At 43.8% G+C, this 19,862-nt stretch overlaps 1 protein-coding gene across 1 annotated transcript in view; it reads right to left on the bottom strand.

Moving 5' to 3' along the window:
* Positions 1–19,862, bottom strand: part of TRPM6 (transient receptor potential cation channel subfamily M member 6) — a 127,072-nt gene that overhangs the window by 42,826 nt on the left and 64,384 nt on the right. Inside the window, exons 21-25 of the mRNA XM_055135132.1 lie at positions 18,632–18,806; positions 18,333–18,447; positions 13,848–14,041; positions 10,404–10,536; positions 432–1,564 (exon numbers count right to left, since the gene is read on the bottom strand). Coding sequence (XP_054991107.1) covers positions 432–1,564; positions 10,404–10,536; positions 13,848–14,041; positions 18,333–18,447; positions 18,632–18,806 — 1,750 coding nt within the window. The remainder of the gene's footprint in view (positions 1–431; positions 1,565–10,403; positions 10,537–13,847; positions 14,042–18,332; positions 18,448–18,631; positions 18,807–19,862) is intronic.

The raw sequence follows: 19,862 nt of genomic DNA, 5'->3' as shown, positions 1-19,862 counted from the left end.
ATAAAAATTACAAAATAAGACAGAAAGATTGAGACAAATTAGAAATCAATCAGAAGAGATTTTCTTAAGTAGAAGGAGCAATGCAATGGATTTAATACCGTGGGTTTTCTTTGGTTAAAGAAATTTTACTTTGCAGGGACTGAAGTGAGGGAACAGCGGGTAGGTGACTTGTTTCACATGCAACAGGCCCAGTGTGATCCCCAGCACCACATGTGCTTCCCCACCAGCACTAGTAGGAGTGATGCCTGAGTGCAGAGCCAGGGGTGAGCCCTGAGCACGACACAGTGCAGCAAGAAAGGAGGGGGAGGGAGGAAAAACAGGATGGGGGGGAGAGAGAGAGAGAGAGAGAGAGAATGGAAGGAAGAGAAGTAAGGGAGGAAGGGAAGGAGGGAGCAGGAGAGGGAGGGAGGGAAGGAAAGAAAATAGTTTACTTCTTTTAGTTTTACTGGTCTTCAATTTCTCCTCCTTGTGGCCCCTCCAACTCTGGCTCCTGGTGGAGGGCCTGTCTCGGCGGAGTGGACTGACCCACAGCGATGTGTTCAGCTGGAGCCCTGAGTGGTCACCACTTGCGGCCAGTCCCTTGGCGCTGTTCTCAGGTAGGGATCTTCCACAGATCTGGCCTTGCCCACTCGGCCAACAGTCACTGCTGTGAGAAGAGGCCAGGCAGGTTTGCCATTTCTTTTGGAGGCTGAACACGCCTGTTTCGTCCCCTTCCGAAAATGCCCAGTTCACATAGCCACCTCCAGGGTACATGACCTTGACTTGGGAAGGGAGGGAGGTCGCCTTCGTGGGCGCAGGTGGGCAGCTCAAAGTTGGCAGAACCTGCCTGCCCTTATCTTGCGAGGCTGGTACCTGAGCAACTGGCCCATTCTGCTCCTTGAGCTTAGTGACCGAGCCCTCAGCGGAGACGACAACGGGTGTCTGCCACTTCACGTGAACAGGGCCCTCGCTCTGGGCGGCCAGTCCCGCAGCTGGCTCATCTGCACCAGCTTCCACAGAGAGTCTACACCGAGGCAAGTCCATTTCTGGGGCAAAAGGAGCTTCCTTCAGATAAGAGGGGACCAGGAGAAACTGGCCGTACTTTGAGTGTGCCTGTCTGTTGAGAGACGGTCCAGAAGCAGCCCCCCTGTTTTCTGTTTCTTGCTCTTCCTGGTGATCTTTGGCATTTGAAGTCTCTCTTGGACTCTCTGGATTCTCAAGGAAGGGCTCATTCTGTGCTCCTGGGGGGCACTGACTTCTGACCAGGCTCCGAAGCAAAGAAGGGGGCATGCTGTAATACTGGTATTTCTTCTCCCTGGGCAAGCCCGTGTTGCCCAGCATCTCGGCACACATGACATTGCTCCAGCTGTGGGGAAGCCTTCTGCTTGTAGAGGGCTTCCTGCTGGCCAGGAGCACTTCATCCTCGTGGAAGGTGTCAACGGCAGAAAGGACTTTGAGGGTGTCCACTGTCAGGACAGAGAGGTCCTGCAGATGTCCCACCTGGCTGTCCAAGGTCACCAGGGAGTCCTTTATAAAAGACACCTTTTCATTCATTTCTTTCATTTGGAAGTACATCTCGGTAACCCTGGTGGTGACAGGAAGGAGAAAAAACAATAAACATAGTAAACCAGTGGGACTCTGCCCCTTTTTCTTCCTTTTTTGGGGGGTGGAGGGGTCACATCCAGCGATGCTCAGGGGTTACTCCTGGCTCTGCACTCGGGAGTTACTCCTGGTATTGCTTGGGGAACCATATGGAATGCCGGGGATCAAACCTGGGCACGTTGCGTACAAGGCAAATGCCCTACGCACTGCTATCACCACTCCCACCCCTTTTTTCCCTTTCTTTCCTCCTTCCTTTGGTATGCGTATCCCAAACCCCTTCCCAATTGGATCTGCTTTGTCTCTTCTCCCTCCAAAATCCCTTCTCATCCCATTGATTTCTCCCACTCTTCTAATTCCTCCTATAAACCTGAAGAGGAGAAACTACAAAGGAACAGGTCCACCCCTTATTTCCTTATTTCTTTCTAATTGTTCAGCACCACATTTTCAGTTTCCTGTTAGCTATAGCTTCAATTATCTCTTCATTGTGCCCACTTGTATTCATTGGCATAGCCATTCATTTACATGACAAATATATTAAATATTTAAAATATTTTAAAAATATCTTATTGGTAATCACTGTGCTATGTTGATGAGAAAAGGAAATTCTGAGCAATAAACTGGAATGACAACAGAATCAACCATCAAGTATGTAACTAGAAAGATAATTGCAGTTCGTTAAAAAAAAAATTATCCAGAGGTCTAGAGATAGTACAGTGGGCAGGGTGCTTACCTTGCATGCAGCTGACTTGGGCATCTCCTAGGGCCCACCCCCAGCCCACCAGGAGTGATACCTGAGTGCAGAGCCAAAAGTAATCCCAAGTACCACAATTCATTCATTAAATTTTTAGAACCCAAAATAAAAATTTTAAAAATAGAAATCATATAGAAAGACCAAAGAAGAGAACAGATAGTATTGAACAATGATAAGTTCTTGGCTTTGGATTTCAAAACTTATTAACAAACAGTGGGTTCGGAGAACGCAGGTGGAACCAGAGCTGATAGAGGGACAGTGGTGGAGGTCACAGACACTTTGGTGGCAGTATAGCACAGCAACTTTATATACCAACATTGACCTTGAACGCTCTTGTAACACTACTACCTAAACCATAATAAAAGTTTTTAAACTTCCAAATCTACAGTTCAAATAGACTTTTGCAAGTCTCAAACAGAACTTTCCGTTAGAAGCCTACATTAGGAAAAAGCCCGAGGCAAATTTTTTTTAATTATCTAGAACACTTTTAACTCTAAAACTATGGCATTCCAGTCATTGAATTCATGAAAAAATAACACAAGACATCTTCAAGTATTCAAGTACAGAAGTGAATTGCAAGTAGGGTCAAATGTTATGGTCTGCATCGCAAACTTTTCTGTAAGTAAATTATGTTTACAGAGAATGTTTAATCATTTAAAAATGTGTATGCAAAGGGGGAACAAAATATAAAATTGCATAATTTTAGCTAAAAACATGCAGAAGACAAAATAAGAAAAAGCAAAAGGATCCCAGTGAACTCCAGTTTAGGACTTTTTTTTCTTCTTTTATTTCCCTGTTCCAGTCTTTCATTGGAGGAGGAGATAAACTTTTCAGTTTTTCAATAATAAAAATCTTTGATAAACAGCAGTAAAATTAAAACCAGCAATAAAAGGAATCTAACCAACAGCTTATGACTAACATAACCATATGAATAAGAAAACAAATTATCCACCACTTTATTGGGGGGGGGGGGAGAAATTATGGTTAAACTGTAGAGCTTAGCTTCCCAAAACAGTGTTAGATAGCTCCACTCTGGGAAACATTTTATCATGATATTGAGAAACCTTCTGGGAAGCTTTGTAGAGATAATGAAAGAATAGGATGGGGTAGGAGGTGTTCTTTTATCATGAAAGTCTGTTATGTAACCCTTTCTTGCTTTTGCTGTAGAATTCAACTTCTCTATCTCAGTGGGGGTTCAATAACTGTTTCCTGACCTTCTGGAATCTGTAAAACTAGAATGAGCAAAAATGATGAGGCAGAGAGCACAAAATATATGTATATTCCTTCCCACTCATGCTTAATTAGAACCTCTCCAACTAATGCACTTTCTTCTTATTCAAAAACAGCATGGTCTGAAAAGCCATAATAGAGACTCATTAAGTTCCATTAGCAGCAGTCACTTCTAACAGATACAACAGGAATCAGCAACTATTTACAGCAACAGGTGATGTGCTACCACAAAGACCTGTTAGATTAATAATGGGGTCACCCTCCAACCAGGTCTCTTGCTTTTACAGGCACTTACTTCCTAAAACTCAATGTCCTAAAAAAAACATGTTTTAATTAGATCCCTCGACCACCTGCTGCATTCATTTAATCTAGCCTTTTAGTCATTCTGATGCATGCATCCTTATCATTTCCCTTTGGCTCCGTGCAAGGTTTTCAGATGGGAGGGAAGACCAGTGACTATTGTTCCACTGTGGGCCTTTGGACACATGTTTTAAAATAAGCTTGTAACGAACACAATTATAATCATCCTGACAAACATAATAGTTGTGCCAGGATTTTACAAAAGTTATTGTTTTTATTTTATCCAGAAAACAATCTATCAGGCGAGTACTACTATTAACCCTAAGAAGAGGTTAGGTCACATGGTTGGGGACAGAGCCTGGCATCAACCTGGTGAGGCAGGCTTCACTTTAAGTGGCATTAACCACTGCACCCTAGCACCTCTCATCAAGGGTGGAGGGAAAGTTCTTTTGAGAACCCTGGAGCCCTGTGAAGTGTTACATAGATTACATCGACTTTTCCCATGCTGGGAGGTGTTCACACATGTTCCTTCTCAATAGGGCAGGACAGAGATGGGACCTGCTCCAAAGAGAAGTCTCAAAGCAGTCAACATGCAGTATGTAAAGTGTTTTCCAAATGGGCCATTTCTCAGATATAGTATACCTGTGTGTGCTGTATAGAGAAATGCCCCTTAATCCCTGGAACAGGTAGGAAAATGCTGGCTTGTTATCAGTGCAAAAAGGGGCCAACATTTCAAATATAGAAGTGAGCTAGAAAACAGCTTTAATACTGGCTCATTTTCCTCTTTCACAGTGCACTTAACTCTCTAACCATATAGGAGGCCTTTTCCTCCTGGTGGGCAAACATGCAAATATCCTCCCAGATCCTTCCCCTCCCTCATCCAACTACTGCTCCATAACCTCAGGGAAATTCTCTCTCCCTCCAAACCTCATTTATGAACATCTCCAGAAGTAATCTCTACCAGAGAGTCTTATCAGTAATGGACTATCTCTATAAAGAGGTAAAACTATTAAGTTTTGAAATTAAATTAGAACATCATAATCAAATTCTAGAGTCCTTAAAGGCACCTGGAATACTTTTCTGAGTCTATACAATCATCTACTTGCTAATCATTATGCAAATCCCAGGACAAAGAATCAACAGAAATATGATGGCATAGGATAATTAATGAAGCCAGGTTTATTGTCATCGTTATGGTTATCACCTTCTACACAGATGCCTTCAACTACTCCTTGGTCTTCATCCAGCCCCTGTGTTCCAATGCTGACTCTTGAGATCCACAGTGTAATTGAAGGCATCTAAGTAGAAGGTAAATCCACTCATGCCATTGGCAACCTAGACCCTGTATTTATAGTGTGAGCTCTCCAGAACTTTGTCCCCATTCAGAATCAAGTATGTGGTGAGTTTTGGACTATCTTGATCTTTATTTTTCAATTTTTATTTTGGTGCCATGATTTATAATACTGTTAATAACTATTTCAGGTATTCAGTGTTGCAACCCAAACCCAAACTGACACATCAGTGTCGGACTCTCTTCACCAATGTATCAAAAACCATCCCTCCTCCAGACCTACCCACTTGGCAGACTCAGTTTGGTAAACCTACTATCGGAGTCTGTTATCAATGATCATTTATTGTTCCCTTACTATGTACCTTTATATTCCACATATGAGAAGTCATTCTATATTTTTCCCTCCACCTCTGGTTAAACTCACTCAGTATGATAACCCCTAGTTCCATTCATTGCATGGTTGTTCAACAAATTGCATGATTTCACCTTTTCTTATAGCTGAGTAGTATTTCATTGTATAAATGGAATGCTACACATACCACAGTATGGTTTGGAAAGAGACTGGTACATAAAAAGAAAACACAGGGGCTAGAGAGATAGCACACAGGTTTAGGCTTTTGTTTTGTACTTGGCCAATCCAGATTCAATCCTCAGCACCACATATGGACCCTCAAGCATTATGAGGAGTGATCCCTCAGCACAGATCCAGGAGTAAGCCCTGAACACTCCTAGGTGAGTTCCTCCCAAAAAATACTTTTAAATGTAAAAGAAACTGGGACCAGAGAAGAGATAGACAGCAGGTAAGGTTTCATCTGGATGAAACCCCGGTTTCATCCAGAGCACCAGGAGTGATTCCTGAGCATAGGGCCAGGAGTAAGCCCTAAGCACTGCTTGGTGTGGTCCAAAAACCAAATAAATAAATAAACAAAATATAGCACAGGGCCCTGTAGATAAGCTTAAAGGATCACCAGGTGTGACCCTTAGTACAGTTGGGTCAAGCATCAGGACACCAAGGTCCCTAGTATGAAGCCATCACACCATGACCTGAGCACTGCCCAGATGCCTAAACACCCTCAGCAGCACCCCTACTGTAAAGATAATTAAACACGGGGGTGGGGGGAGAGGATATTGATATGCCAATGATTGTGGTAGGGTAACATACTTGAAAGTGGGTTCTGTGCCCTAAAATACATATAAACTTTAAACCAGCACTGCTTAACAACAACAACAAAAAGAAATCATAATTTAAGAGAGAATTGGAAGCCTGCCTCAGGTGCTGGGGGAGAAGGCAGTTGCAGTAGAGAAGGGATCACTAAGTCAATGACGGTTGGAGGGTTGCTCAGGATGAGAGATGTGTGCTGAAAGTAGAAAAAGGACCAAACGTGATAGCCTCTCAGTATCTGTATTGCAAACCATAATGCCCCAAAATAGAGAGAGAGTAAGAAAGAAAGTGCCTGCCATAGAGGCGGGGAGTAGAGTGGGGTGGTGGTGGAGCGGGGAATACTGGGGATATTGGTGGTGGGATATTGGAGGAATGGGTGTTTAACCATTGTATGACTGAAAAATTCAGTCATGAAAGCTTTGTAACTGTATCTCACAGTGATTCAATTAAAAAAATTTTAAAAAGGAATTGCATCCCAATTTTTGGAGCCTCTTTTTATATAGTGCTAGACCAATTTTCCATGTACTCCTGCCGAACTCTGGCACACAGTTCACTGATACTGTATCACATCTTCACAGCAGCTCTTCAGACCTATGTGCACATTCGTGTTTGTTTGAGGGTCAGAAAACAGAGACTTCAAAGTATATTTGCTACTTGGAATTAGCATAGAGCTCTCAAGTGGAAGAACTCCCTGCCCCTGTGAGTGCGTGGACTATATGGATCCCACAAACTAAGAAACAAGCTGTTCCTGGGGCCCAGTGAGCCTCGCTCAAGGATGCAGGATTCGTGGGAGAGGGAGTGGGAAGTGCACACAAGGGAAGTCAGAATCTGAGGGTGCACAGCATCTATTTGCTACTAAAATTTTTTCAATATAAAATTTGAATATAAAATCCATCTACTCAGATACATAGTTATACAAATATATGTGATTTCTTAAGGCCAGAAATATGACTCAAACCCAAGTTGGGTTTTTTTAAAGTTCTTAATATGATCCAATTTTAAAGAAAGACATATGTAAGAATTCACTATTTAGACATCAGGAAATGCATACAAAATTAGATAGACCTTATATATACCCAGGCCATATATTTTTTATTTAAAAAATTTTATTGAGTCACTGTGAGATACACAGTTACAAAATTGTCCATGATTGGGTTTCAGTCATAGGATGCACCATTACCCATCCCTTTACCAGTGTACATTTTCCACCACCAATGTCCCCAATTTCCCTCCCTCCTGCCATCACCCCCATCCCCACCCCACCCCACCTGCCTCTCAGGCATTTTTCTTCTTTCTCTCTCTCTTTCTCTCTCTGTCTCTGTCTCTCTCTGTCTCTATCTCTGCCTGTCTGCCTGCCTCTGTCTCTGTCTCTCTGTCTCTCTCTGTCTCTGTCTCTCTGTCTCTGTTGCTCTCTCTCACTCCCTCCCTCCCCCCTGCTGCCCTTCGGGGCATTATGGTTACAATACAGGTACCACAGGTTATCATGTATATCCCTTTACCTACTCTCTCATCACTCAGTTCTTGTCCAGAGTGATCATTTCCAACTATCGCCATATATATTTTAAAAGAAGGAACATAGTTGCTGGAGTGATAGTACAATGGGTAGGGAAATTGCATTGCACGCAGCAGACCCAGATTCAATCCCCAGAACCCCAGGTAATCCCCTGAGTCTGCCAGGAGTGACCCTGAACACAGAGCTAAGAGTAAGCCCTGAGCATCCACACCATGCCCACTGAGTGATGCCCCCCCCAAAAAAGAATTAAAAAGAAGGAACATTGCTTTATTTCTATCCACTTGCTTCCAGTTTTGCAAGCACTGCTGCATTTTAAAAATATGCATGGCCGTGATGTGGAGTAGCATGTGTGCCTCGCATGTGGGATGTCCTAGGTTCGATCCCCAGTATCATACACACACACAAGTGAATATATAAAAAATAATAACAATGCATATAAGAATACGACACTCTTCACATTTTCATACAACACAGTGCACCCACAATTACAAGCACATCCATGATAGATAGCTCCAATCCTACAACAGTTTTCTAACACACTCACTTCCGCCAATACATCTGCTCTTCCCTTGACAACACTCTGAAAGGTCTCCCTGCACATCCACAAAATCACCAGGATCCACAAGCACTCTCAGAGACAGAGGCCTTTGCCCACTCTAAGCTGTACATTGGCCACGTTCCTTCCTGCCTCCCTGCAAGGAACAGACCCTGCATAAAAGAAGGGGCTCAAGGAAGCCACTTCAACGAACCCCTCCCTGGATCTCTTTCTTCCCATGTCATTCCCTGGACCACACACGCTCACTTGGTCTTCACAAGAAACAAAATCACCTCTGTAAGCCACAGTTCTGTCCCCTGGTCTTTATTTCTCAGTAAATCTTCTCACAAAAGCTGTCTGCAACGTATATATGAAGAGTACACGTAACATTTTAAATAAAGAGACCCCATTAGAACAGTAAAAAAGAAAAAAATAATTATTGCATTGATGTTTGGATCCCATGCCTTATTGAATCGCTTATTTATACTAGATTGTTTGGCACATTATGTTAGTCTTCAGTACAGAATTACTTATAAATGATGGCAATTTTAATTTTACCTTGGTGCCCTTTTTTTCTTAATTTATAGCACTGAATACAATTTTTATGATACTGATTTTTATAGTTGCATTATATCAGGTTAAAGATGATTAATTCTTTACGATTTTGCACCCGTAATGAACATTGATTTTGCTGGACTCTTTGTGAACATATATATACATATACGTGTGTGTATACATATAATGGCAATGAATTGTACTTTACTTTGGTTTGATTTATATAGAGATGAGTGTTTGACATTAAATTCAGAAGCAATAGTGTATAATTTTGTTCCTAGTACTGTCTTTTTCTACGGGTTTTTTTTTACTGGAATCAAAAAATTAGTTTAAATTATCCAAAAAAAATAAATTTTTGCAAAGAAAAGAAACCAAGAAATCTAACTTTAAAAATATTAAAAGTGGGGCTGGAGCGATAACACAGCGGGTAGGGCGTTTGCCTTGCACGCAGCTGACCCGGTTCGATTCCCAGCATCCCATATGGTCCCCTGAGCACCGCCAGGGGTGAGTCCTGAGTGCAGATGCGCCAGGAGTAACCCCTGTGCATCGCCAGGTATGACCCATAAAGGAAAAAAAAATTAAAAGAACAAAATATTCAATAACATATTGTTTGAATATTTTAAAAATATCGTGGTTCACAAAATTAAAAAGCTGTCCACAATATCTGTCTACATCTATGACTTTTCTCCACCCCAACGGTGCCACCATCCACGCCACTCCCCCATCACTTCCGGTGCCACCATCCACGCCACTTCCCGATCACTTCCGGTGCCAGCATCCACACCACTGCCCATCTCTTCCGGTGCCACCATCCACGCCACTCCCCCATCACTTCCGGTGCCACCATCCACGCCACTTCCCGATCACTTCCGGTGCCAGCATCCACACCACTGCCCGTCTCTTCCGGTGCCACCATCCACGCCACTCCCCCATCACTTCCGGTGCCACCATCCACGCCACTTCCCGATCACTTCCGGTGCCACCATCCACGCCACTGCCCGTCTCTTCCGGTGCCACCATCCACGCCACTCCCCCATCACTTCCGGTGCCACCATCCACGCCACTTCCCGATCACTTCCGGTGCCACCATCACGCCACTGCCCCATCACTTCCGGTGCCACCATCCACGCCACTGCCCGTCTCTTCCGGTGCCACCATCCACGCCACTCCCCATCACTTCCGGTGCCATCATCCACGCCACTTCCCGATCACTTCCGGTGCCACCATCCACGCCACTGCCCCATCACTTCCAGTCCACCATTCACTCCACCGCCCCGTGACTTCCGGCCACACGCCCAGAGCAGCCCGAGCCCCGGAGCAGCCCACACAGCCCGCCCGGGCACACTCACAGGCTGTCCCGCCCTCAGACCCCGGCCGACCCTCGGCCCGGCCAGGCGCCCCCTTTCTCCCCGCTGCTCCAGGCTCCCCGCCACGCTCCCCCGCCCCCGCCCTCACCCCTGCACGCCCCGGGCCGCCCCTGCCCACCTCTCGGCCGTGGCCCGGACCCGCTCCTCGCAGCTGCAGCTCACGCTCCGCGCCCGCTCGTGGAAGTGCTTCTCCACACACGCCTCCTCGAAGTCGTGCAGCCGCTTCAGCTCCTCGCTGCTCAGGTACAGCTCTGTGGGCACAGGCGGGACAGGCGGGGCGCTGGGGGGCGGCGCGGGACGGAGGCCCCAAACACGTGGAAATAAAACGACGCCAACGGATATTCTGCGTAGTTTTGTTTGTATTTATACATTATCCCCCAAAAAGTTTGCAAAGAAAAAAGAATTTTTGCAAAGGGAAAAAACAAGACATCTAACTTTAAAAATATTAAGAGAATATTTTATTTTAAAATATTTAAATTTTTTATATTAAAAAATATTTAAAAATATTGAAAGAATATATATACATGTGTATATATGTACCTACAGCGTTACCCTGCTTCTCACGCTGCCTTTATCGCGCTGGCGGGGAGCCAGATGAAAACCAACGGAGCCCTGTCTTTCCCGTTTGTTCTGCAGGCAGGGATGGGGACTGGACGTAGCTCCTGTGACACACATGTCCATGTGTGCACGGGCTAGTTAAGAGTGTTTGCACACATCAGCAGAAACTCACCATACCCATAAGCACATTGGGAATGTCCTTTTCCGCATGCCCCACCATCTATTTTGTAGTTATGAAGATAACAGTAAATCACCCACACGCTAGAACAAGGTTAGGAAAAAGATGAAATGTTGAAACTAGTTACTTAAATGTAAGAAAGATTTACCTTGTAATCCTTAGTTTCTGTGACTGTTTTTCTGTTTCTCTGAGTATATTTCTATGAATATATTTCAGGTATTTTCTCTTTTAAAAAAGACATTATTGCCAATGAGTGGTTACTCAAGGCTATGCTATTTTTCTGATATAATTACATATCTCATGAAAAGATACATCACTTGCTGGTAAAATGTCACCAATGCAACTATACATCAAATGTCAGAAATTCCAGTTGGTCTGTCAACTTGAATTTCGAGCTGATCTAACAGAATGTATCAGCTTTGGAACATGTTCCTAATATTCATAAAAATATATCATAAAAATATATCAATTGACATTCAATAAAGGAAAGAATTAGAACACTATCTTTTTAAATTCTTTTTTTAATTGTTTCACCAAAACTATGGGGGTAGGGGGAAGGGCGTTAGCTTTTTCCCTGAATTTATTAGAAATACAAATATTCACAAATCAGGCACACAGTGTTTTCTGATTTTGTGGAAGACTCTTTCAAATACTTTTTAACAATCAGTATTTTCCCCCAAACTCTCAAAGGTCTTCTTTGATAACAGAATCCATTGGGTTAAGGCACTTGTCTTGCATATGGCTGGCCTCGATTTGAATCCTAGGCACCACATATGGTCCCATGAACACCAACAAAAGTCATTCCTGATCATAGAATCAGGAATAACTACTGAGCACCTTGGGTGTGGCCTAACCCCCCTCGAACAGTCTCTCAGGAACAAGATGTTCATGATTGTGACTTCAATCTAGCGTTCCTGAAAGCTAACCATCTGAAAGGCAGTTCCAGTGATAGGCTGAGCAACGTGGCATGCATTCTTGCAACTTTCCACAAGGTGGCACTGCTGTCTCATATCCAACTGTTTTGCTCCTCATTCCATAGGAAATTCAAGAATTTTCAAGAGCTTACATACCTCTACGAATCAAAAATTTACATGAGTTTTATGAAGAAATATCCCTTGAATCCAGATAAATAAAATCCATATAAATATATTTTGATATGGTACTAGGAAATCTGACCAAAACCTATTAGCTTCAGGATCTCTCAAATGATTGGCTCTCTATTATTAGGTTGCAGTGATTCTGCTGGGATGATTCTATATTAGATGTAAAAAAATTACAGGATCACTTTCAGCCTTAAAATTAACTACAGTTGTGCTTCGGCTGATTTCTTGGAAATAATGGGAAAAGATATTTTTTAAAGACATTTTCAAAGAGATCCAGAAGGAGAAAAATATAGAGCCACTACTAAAAAGAAAAAGCATATCACCATATCCACCTTATAATAATAATACTTGCTTAAGGGCTTAATAAAACTGATAAAGTGTCTATAATTTCTTCTCTGAAACCCTTGCAAAGAGATTTGGAAATTCAGAATTTTTCTTTTCTAGCTTTAGAAAGGCAATCTTTCATTGGGGATGGGCTAATAAGTACCCTGCAAGTGAATACATCATCTCAGCACCAAAAATCAGTGACAATGTGGAGTTCTTGCAACATGGAGTAAAACAGAACCATCAGCCTCTTTTGTTCATGTCAGTCTTTCCCAAATACTAGAAAAGACTTTTTGCCTTTTGGCTATAAATACTGAGATGAAGAAGGGTGAATTTGTGCTACTCTTTTCCTGTATATCTAAGGATGATCTAGAAATAGCCCTGGTACCACCACTGACATTGAGAAGAAATACTTTCATAGAGAAGAAAATAACAGAGTACTTTTGTCCTATTCATGTGACAGTCTTACCATCCAGCCAACATATGGAATGAGAAAAGAACTAAAAAAATATCAAAATACATAGACTTTAGCTTGGGAAAGAGAGGGGTCGGGGCAGAGACAGAATGAGAGAGATAGAGACAGAGACAGAACAAATTTCTGAATCCTTGTTTGGAGTTCTTGAAAATAATGAAACCTCCCTTTAGAATCCCCCCCAAGCTTAACAGATCAAAGAACCATAGCTTTAATGTTATGCAGAATGCAGCTCCTCTTTAGCCTCCCAGGCCTTCTAACACTCTTTTCTCTTTGGACCCCAGCCGACCCCATAACCAGGAGGGAAATGGTTATGGATCACTGTATCTGCTCTCCAGGATTTAATCCCTTGATGCTCAGAAACAGCCACGTTCAAGAGATCCAAGTCTTTTGAGAACCAGGTCCTCAGCTGATAAACCCATTTTTTGAGGAGGGGAATACCCTGCAATGCTCAGGGCTTACTCTGGCTCTGTGCTCAGGAGTTATTCCTGGAGGTGCTCAGGGGACCACATAGGATGCCAGGGATCAGGTTGACTGCTTGTAAGGAAAATGCCCTATCTGCTGGACTATTGCTCTACTTTCCCACCCCTCCACCCTCCCTCATTTTCTATTTTTTTTTGGGGGGGGCGGAGAGAAGGGCGACACCTGAAAATGCTCAGGGCTTGCTCCTGACTTTGAATTCAAGGATCACTCCTGGTGGGGCTTAGGGGATTATACAGGATGTCAGGAACAGAACTCAAGTCGGCTACATGCAAAGCAGACGCCCTATTGGCTGTATCATGTTCAGTTTTCAGCTGACATCTTATACCTCTGTCTATATTCTATTAACTCCCAAGCCTGCATGAATTTAATGGACGGAGCACCTGTGTCTTGACCTAGGGTCTCCACTCTTTTTCCTTTCCTCCAGCCCCACCAATGAAAACTTACTTAATCCAACATCACCCTCTTCTTGGTCATTTGGGACTGGATGATGGCAGAACCGTCTAAGGAGGAGACCAATGTGGCTCAGGAGGATGAAAGGTGGAGGCAGCCAAGGCTTCTCGTGATAGGTCATGGTGTAGCGGTAGCGATTGTATTTCCACAGTTTGTTTGAAATGGATTTCATGTCTACATAAACATTACTGCAAAGTGTAGTGAGAGGGATATTTCAGTGCAGAATTCTGAAACATAACTTCTTTATTTTTCAGCTTTCATAATTGCTTCACCTGGCATGACAGCAGTTAACTCCTATAGTCATTTCATATATGATTCTTGTATTAATTTCATGTATGATTCTTCTTCCAAAGAAAACAAGTTAATCACCTTTCTCTACACATATATGCTGATTACATAACAACAGGTAGAAATTACAGTTGGAGAGAAGAAAGTGATAACTTTGGTTTTTGTCTTGGATTGTGAGTGGGCTCAGGGCTCACTCCTGGCTCTGTGCTCAGGCATCACTCCAGGTGGTGTTCAACAGACTGTATGTGGTGCCAGGGATTGAACCCGGGTGGGCAGCATGCGTAGCAAGTACTCTGCCTGCTTAACTATCTCTCCATCCCCAGAAATGCACATTCCTAAGCCTTATCCCCAAGCTACCAATTTCCAAACTCCAGTGTAGATATGCTAGTGGGCTTCCAGGTGATGATACCAGGGCACAAGGAAGTTTGAGAACTTGCACACAGTGGTAACTCCAAGTGTGACTACAGTCTGTCTCCAGTAGGTGGCGATCTTTACAGCGTGTTTCAGGTCCTCTGTATTTTTTTTCTTTGCTTTTTGGGTCACACCCAGCAATGCTCAAGGGTTACTCCTGGCTTTGCACTCAGGAATTACTTCTGGCGGTGCTTTGGGGACCATATGGGATGCCGGGGATCAAACCCGGGTCGGCCGAGTGCAAGGCAAATGCCCTACCCGCTGTGGTATCGTTCTGGCCCCCAGGTCCTCTGTAATGCATAAAAATCAGCGGGAGCGACAATACAACAGGTAGGTCGCTTACCCTGGGTTCAATCCCTGATATCCCACATCGTCCCCTGTGCATCACCGGGTATAATTCCTGACTGAAGAACCAGGAGTAACCCCTGATCATTGCTGGGTATGGCCCAAAAGGAAAAAAGTATATAGCAAATGGATGGTAGACAAGTAGCAGATGCCTTTGGTCCTCATTGTATTATTCATCTCTAAAGTGAGAAGACAGATTTCTCCATCTTTCTCTGATTCTCGAAATTATCTTATTTTTAATTTTTCAAAATATATATGTTAAATAACTATAATTGAACATTCTATGGAGATTTTCTTTGAGGGTGGGGTGGGCCACACCCAACTGTACTCAGGGCTTACTCCTGGCTGTGTTCAGAGATCAGTCCTGGTGGTGCTCAGGGGAGCCTATAGGGTGTCAGGAGACACGGTGGTTCTCATTTAATCTTGCAACAAGTGGGAAGGTATGTCCGCCCTGTACCTCCCTGACAAAGGTCATTTTTTTCTTAAATTCTTCCTTATTTTTACCTCTCTTGTCCTTTTCCTTTGTAATGTCCTCACATAGATTCCATATGCCAATTTACCTTTCTTACATTCCTCCTTTTGATGAGATAATCAGTACAGTACCTATTACAGTGCCTGTCATATAAGAGCCTCATGCATGCTAATCTTCCCCATCCTCATTTGCTTCCTTTCATCCTCTAAACAAATACAGGCCCAGTCCTCTTCTCAAAGATTGGAGACAAAGTTGATCAGAAAAGGGGTCTAACAGCTGGGATAGAGAAGGAATCACTAAGTCAATGATGGTTGGAGGGATCACTTGGGATGGGAGATGTGTGCTGAAAATAGATAAAGGACCAAACATGATGGCCTCTCATTATCTGTACTGCTAACCATAATACCCATAAGTAGAGAGAGAGAGTAAGAGGGAAATTGTCTGCCAGAGTCAAGGGGAGGTAGGGGAGAGGGGAAACATTGATGGTGGAAAATGTGCACTGGTGGAGAGGGATGGATGTTCTATCATTGAATGACTGAAACTCAAGCATGAAAGTTTTGTAACTGCAGCTCACAGTGATTCAATTTTTTAAAAAGGGGGGCGCTAAGAATGTCCCTTCTTTACAACAGAATGTCACTAATAGAAAAAAAAGATACATAATACACAACTCCATTTTATTTACTTATTTTTAATTTTTTGCTTGTTTGAGGGCCACACCTGAAGCCTGGCAATGTTCAGGTCCTCCTCCAGGCTCTGCACTCAGAAATTACTCCTGATGGTGCTTGGAGGACCATACGGAGTGCCGGGGATTCAACCCAGGCTGGGAACCTGGGTCAGCCACATGCGTGGCAGGTGCTCTCCCCATGCAGATGCTGGGGGGTGAGCAGGGAGACCCTGGGGAAATAAGGGGGGTTCTGGCCGTACAATCGAGAGGATTGGGTTAGTGGAAGGGAGGGCAGTGTGCTGAGTGGCCTGAGACGCAGCAGGGAAGCCAAATTACAGGAGGCCGGTATGGGTTGTGGCAGGAGTTTTAACTTTGATTCACACAGAAATAAGAGACCCACCACACAGCTGAGCAGAGAGAGAGCATCTGACCTGCTTGCAGAGAGCCACCAGGGTTGCTGCGCTGAGGACAGAAAACAGTGGCAGGGAAACAAATGGGGAAGCTGCACATCTACAGACGGGAGGAGAGAGGTAACTGGGTGCCCGACTGATCTGATCGATGGGAGTTCCCAACAGTTTAGGGGGTGCTGGCATAAGAAACACGAAGAATGGCTTGAACAGGGAGGTGAGGTAGAAAGAAAAGACAAACACCAGACATTCTCACTCATGCATGAAGAAACAGGATGAGGGGGTCCTACTGGAAACAAGCCCTAAGATAGTCAATAGAACAAGGTTGCTGGAGGGCAAGAGGGAGCACCGTGGGAAAATAAGGGGGGATTCTGGCAGTCTGATGGGGCATGGTGGAACAGAGCCACGGGGATGAAACAACAATATTGGCACTATTGTAAGAGATTGAAACAAATAACAAAAATTTTTGTTTTCACTTTAGAGCCACATCCAGCAGTGCTTAGGGTTCACTCCTGCCTCTGTGCCCAGGGATTGACTCTGCGTTGACACATGCAAGGCAAGTATCTTACCTGCTGTTCTATCTCCCCAACCTCCCAAATTGTTCTAATTTTTAAAATAAAAACTTTTAAAAGGACACTGATGAAGGCTCTTAGGCACTTAATCAGTGGTGAAGATGCAGTAACTATATTGAACATGAACATCAATACCATCATAACCATTTTACCTAAATACAACCATATTGGCTTAATTTTAATGAAAACAATCACTCTAAGAACTTTGAGAGTAACTTGTGATAATCCCTCGAAATTGGGAGAAAATCTACAAGTGTACAGTAAGAATATTATTTATATGCACTGTGTAGCACTGTTGTCCCCTTGTTCATCGATTTGCTCGAGCAGGCACCAGTAACGTCTCCATTGTGAGACTTGTTACTGTTTTCGGCATATTGAATACGCCACAGGTAGCTTGCCAGGCTCTGCCGTGCGGGCGGACACTCTCAGTAGCTTGCCGGACTCTCCAAGAGGGACGGAGGAATCGAACCCGGGTCGGCCACGTGCAAGGCAAAACCACTGTGCTAGCGCTCCAGTTCATAATACTTATATAAGAAAGGGGAGCAAGCAAGCATGTAGACAATAAGAATTTTAGAAATCTACTCTATTCCTGACTACTGGTGGAAGGGGCACATGGACTAATCTACCTGGTGGAGTTCCACAAAGAGCTGTGGACTTGAGACATAAACTGGGATTTACCAGTATATACAGCAAATGAACCACCTCACTGAACAAAATGCAAACAAAGGATGAGCAAGATAAGCCCAGAGCCATTCCAGTGTTCAAAGCCTAAAGACATGAGCTGTGAAAGGAGAACGAGAGATCACACAGCAGTCAGGTGCTTGCCTTGCATGTGACTGACCCTGGTTTGGAATTCCTGCACCCGCTATGGTCCCTGGGCACAGAATCAGGAGGAGGTCCTGAGCACTGCAGGATGTGTCTCCACCCCGCCCCTAAACCAAAAATAAAATAAAATAATTGTGGCTGAAAAGAAGTGAAAGATGAGAAAGAAAACACTAGAGAATGAAATCTAAGTCACGGCAGAAAACTGAAGACAAGGGCAGTAAAACTCCTCAGTCAGCCCGCTAGGCTTCACTGGAATGCAGGCTTTCCTCTCCGTTTGCTTTCAACACATGCTCTGTGATTTACTGTTGTTTGCTCTGCTCTCCCTCTGCTCTCTTCCTACCGGTAGTTTTATGCCCATCTTTTAACATCAGAGTCATAAAAATAAAAGACAGAGTTACAAGGTCAAAATATATGTGAACCCACTGAAAAGTCTTGTCCTCACTTTTATTGAAACCAACCAAATAAAACCCCCATGTTAAATTAAAAATCACCTACTTGAAGAAAGCGATCAGCAGGTTCACCATGATGATATACTGCACGAAGAGGTAGACGGCTTGGAGGAACGGAGTAAGGAAAGAACCAGGAGGGCAGGATGGATTGCTTGAACAAACTAGATAAAAATGCAAAAGAATGAGTGAAAAGATAGATTGGATGACATTACTCAATAAATGTTTAAGACATTCACTTAGAATCTAACAAACTTCTGACAGTTTTTAAAATCCAGTCAGATTTTCTTTTGCTCTGAATATCCACGGAGTCTGATATCTGCCTGGTGGCAAAATCCCCTTACGTACCATCTATGTCTGCAGCATAGACTTCTCCGTACATCATCCAGTATGGCTCAAACACAATATCTCGAGCGAGGCTCCAAGATGGAGGCTCCTTGGGGGAAAGGATGGCCTTGCGTGCCACACCAAAACTCAGCAGGACGATGGCCATGATGACCACAATATAGAACATGTTGGCTGTCTGCAAAACAGCGCAGCACACTCAGAATTTCAACACATACTTGAAACGTGAGTCAAATAACACTAGCCATTGGAAGTATCCCTGGCAAAAACCAGACTGTCTAGCCAGTCCCCAGCATACACGTGTTCATGAATAGTTGCATTTCCTTCAACTGAACTATTTCATTTGCTCTGAAAACAGTGTGTATTCAATATGTTGTCTACGGAACAGCACAGATACAGGAAAGAGAGAATCTGTGCTGCTTTCTTTAAGTAGAAAGAAATATGGGACTGGAGAGATAGTACAACTGGTCGGTGCTTGTCTTGCATGTAGTCCACTTTGGTTCTATCCCCAGCATCCCGTATGGTATCTCCAGCACTTCCAGGAGTGATTCCTGAGTGCATGGCCAGGAGTAACCCCTGAGCAGCACCTGGTGTGCCGTCCTTCCCCAAACAATAGAATAAAGAAATGAGTGGAACCGTAGAACTATAACAGAGTGGTTAGTGTGCATGCCTGGCATGTATATGAACCTAGGTTTGATTCCTGGAACCATGTAGAGTATCACCAGGTGCAGGTGCAGCTCCAGAGTCCCCCAGAGGGCCCCAGCACTGCCCAGGGGACGCAGGTATCCTTCACACTGCAGGACCCAAGCAATATCTTATCTTCAGGTTCTTGTGCTGAACTGAGGTTGGCTAAGAATTTCTGATAGAGTCCCCCACCCCCGAACCTCCTTCCTGAGCACTGCTTGAGAGCACTACCCCCAAATAAAGAAATGTTTTTTTTATATCCAACCCTTCATCATCTGGACCAGAAGTTAGGGGGAAAGGGCGGGGGGAGGGGTAATTAAAACTTGACAGATGGCTTCTTATTCCCAGGGTTATCTTCAACAACCTATTAGTCTCAGAAGTTGATCACTCCAGTTTCATGTCACTTACTAAATGCATTATCAGTTCAACCACTTATTATCTGCTCAATCCTCACCTATGAAGATTCTATGAAAGTCTGTACATTTCTTATCTTTCTCCATGAGGCAGAAGCCTGCAGCAACCTAATCTCGCTAATGTCGTGAGAAGTAAG

The sequence above is a fragment of the Sorex araneus genome, chromosome 1 (assembly GCF_027595985.1).
Source record: "Sorex araneus isolate mSorAra2 chromosome 1, mSorAra2.pri, whole genome shotgun sequence".
NCBI lineage: Eukaryota > Metazoa > Chordata > Mammalia > Eulipotyphla > Soricidae > Sorex > Sorex araneus.
Note: the sequence above shows the minus strand (reverse complement) of the source record. Positions and strands in the feature narration are given on the sequence as shown.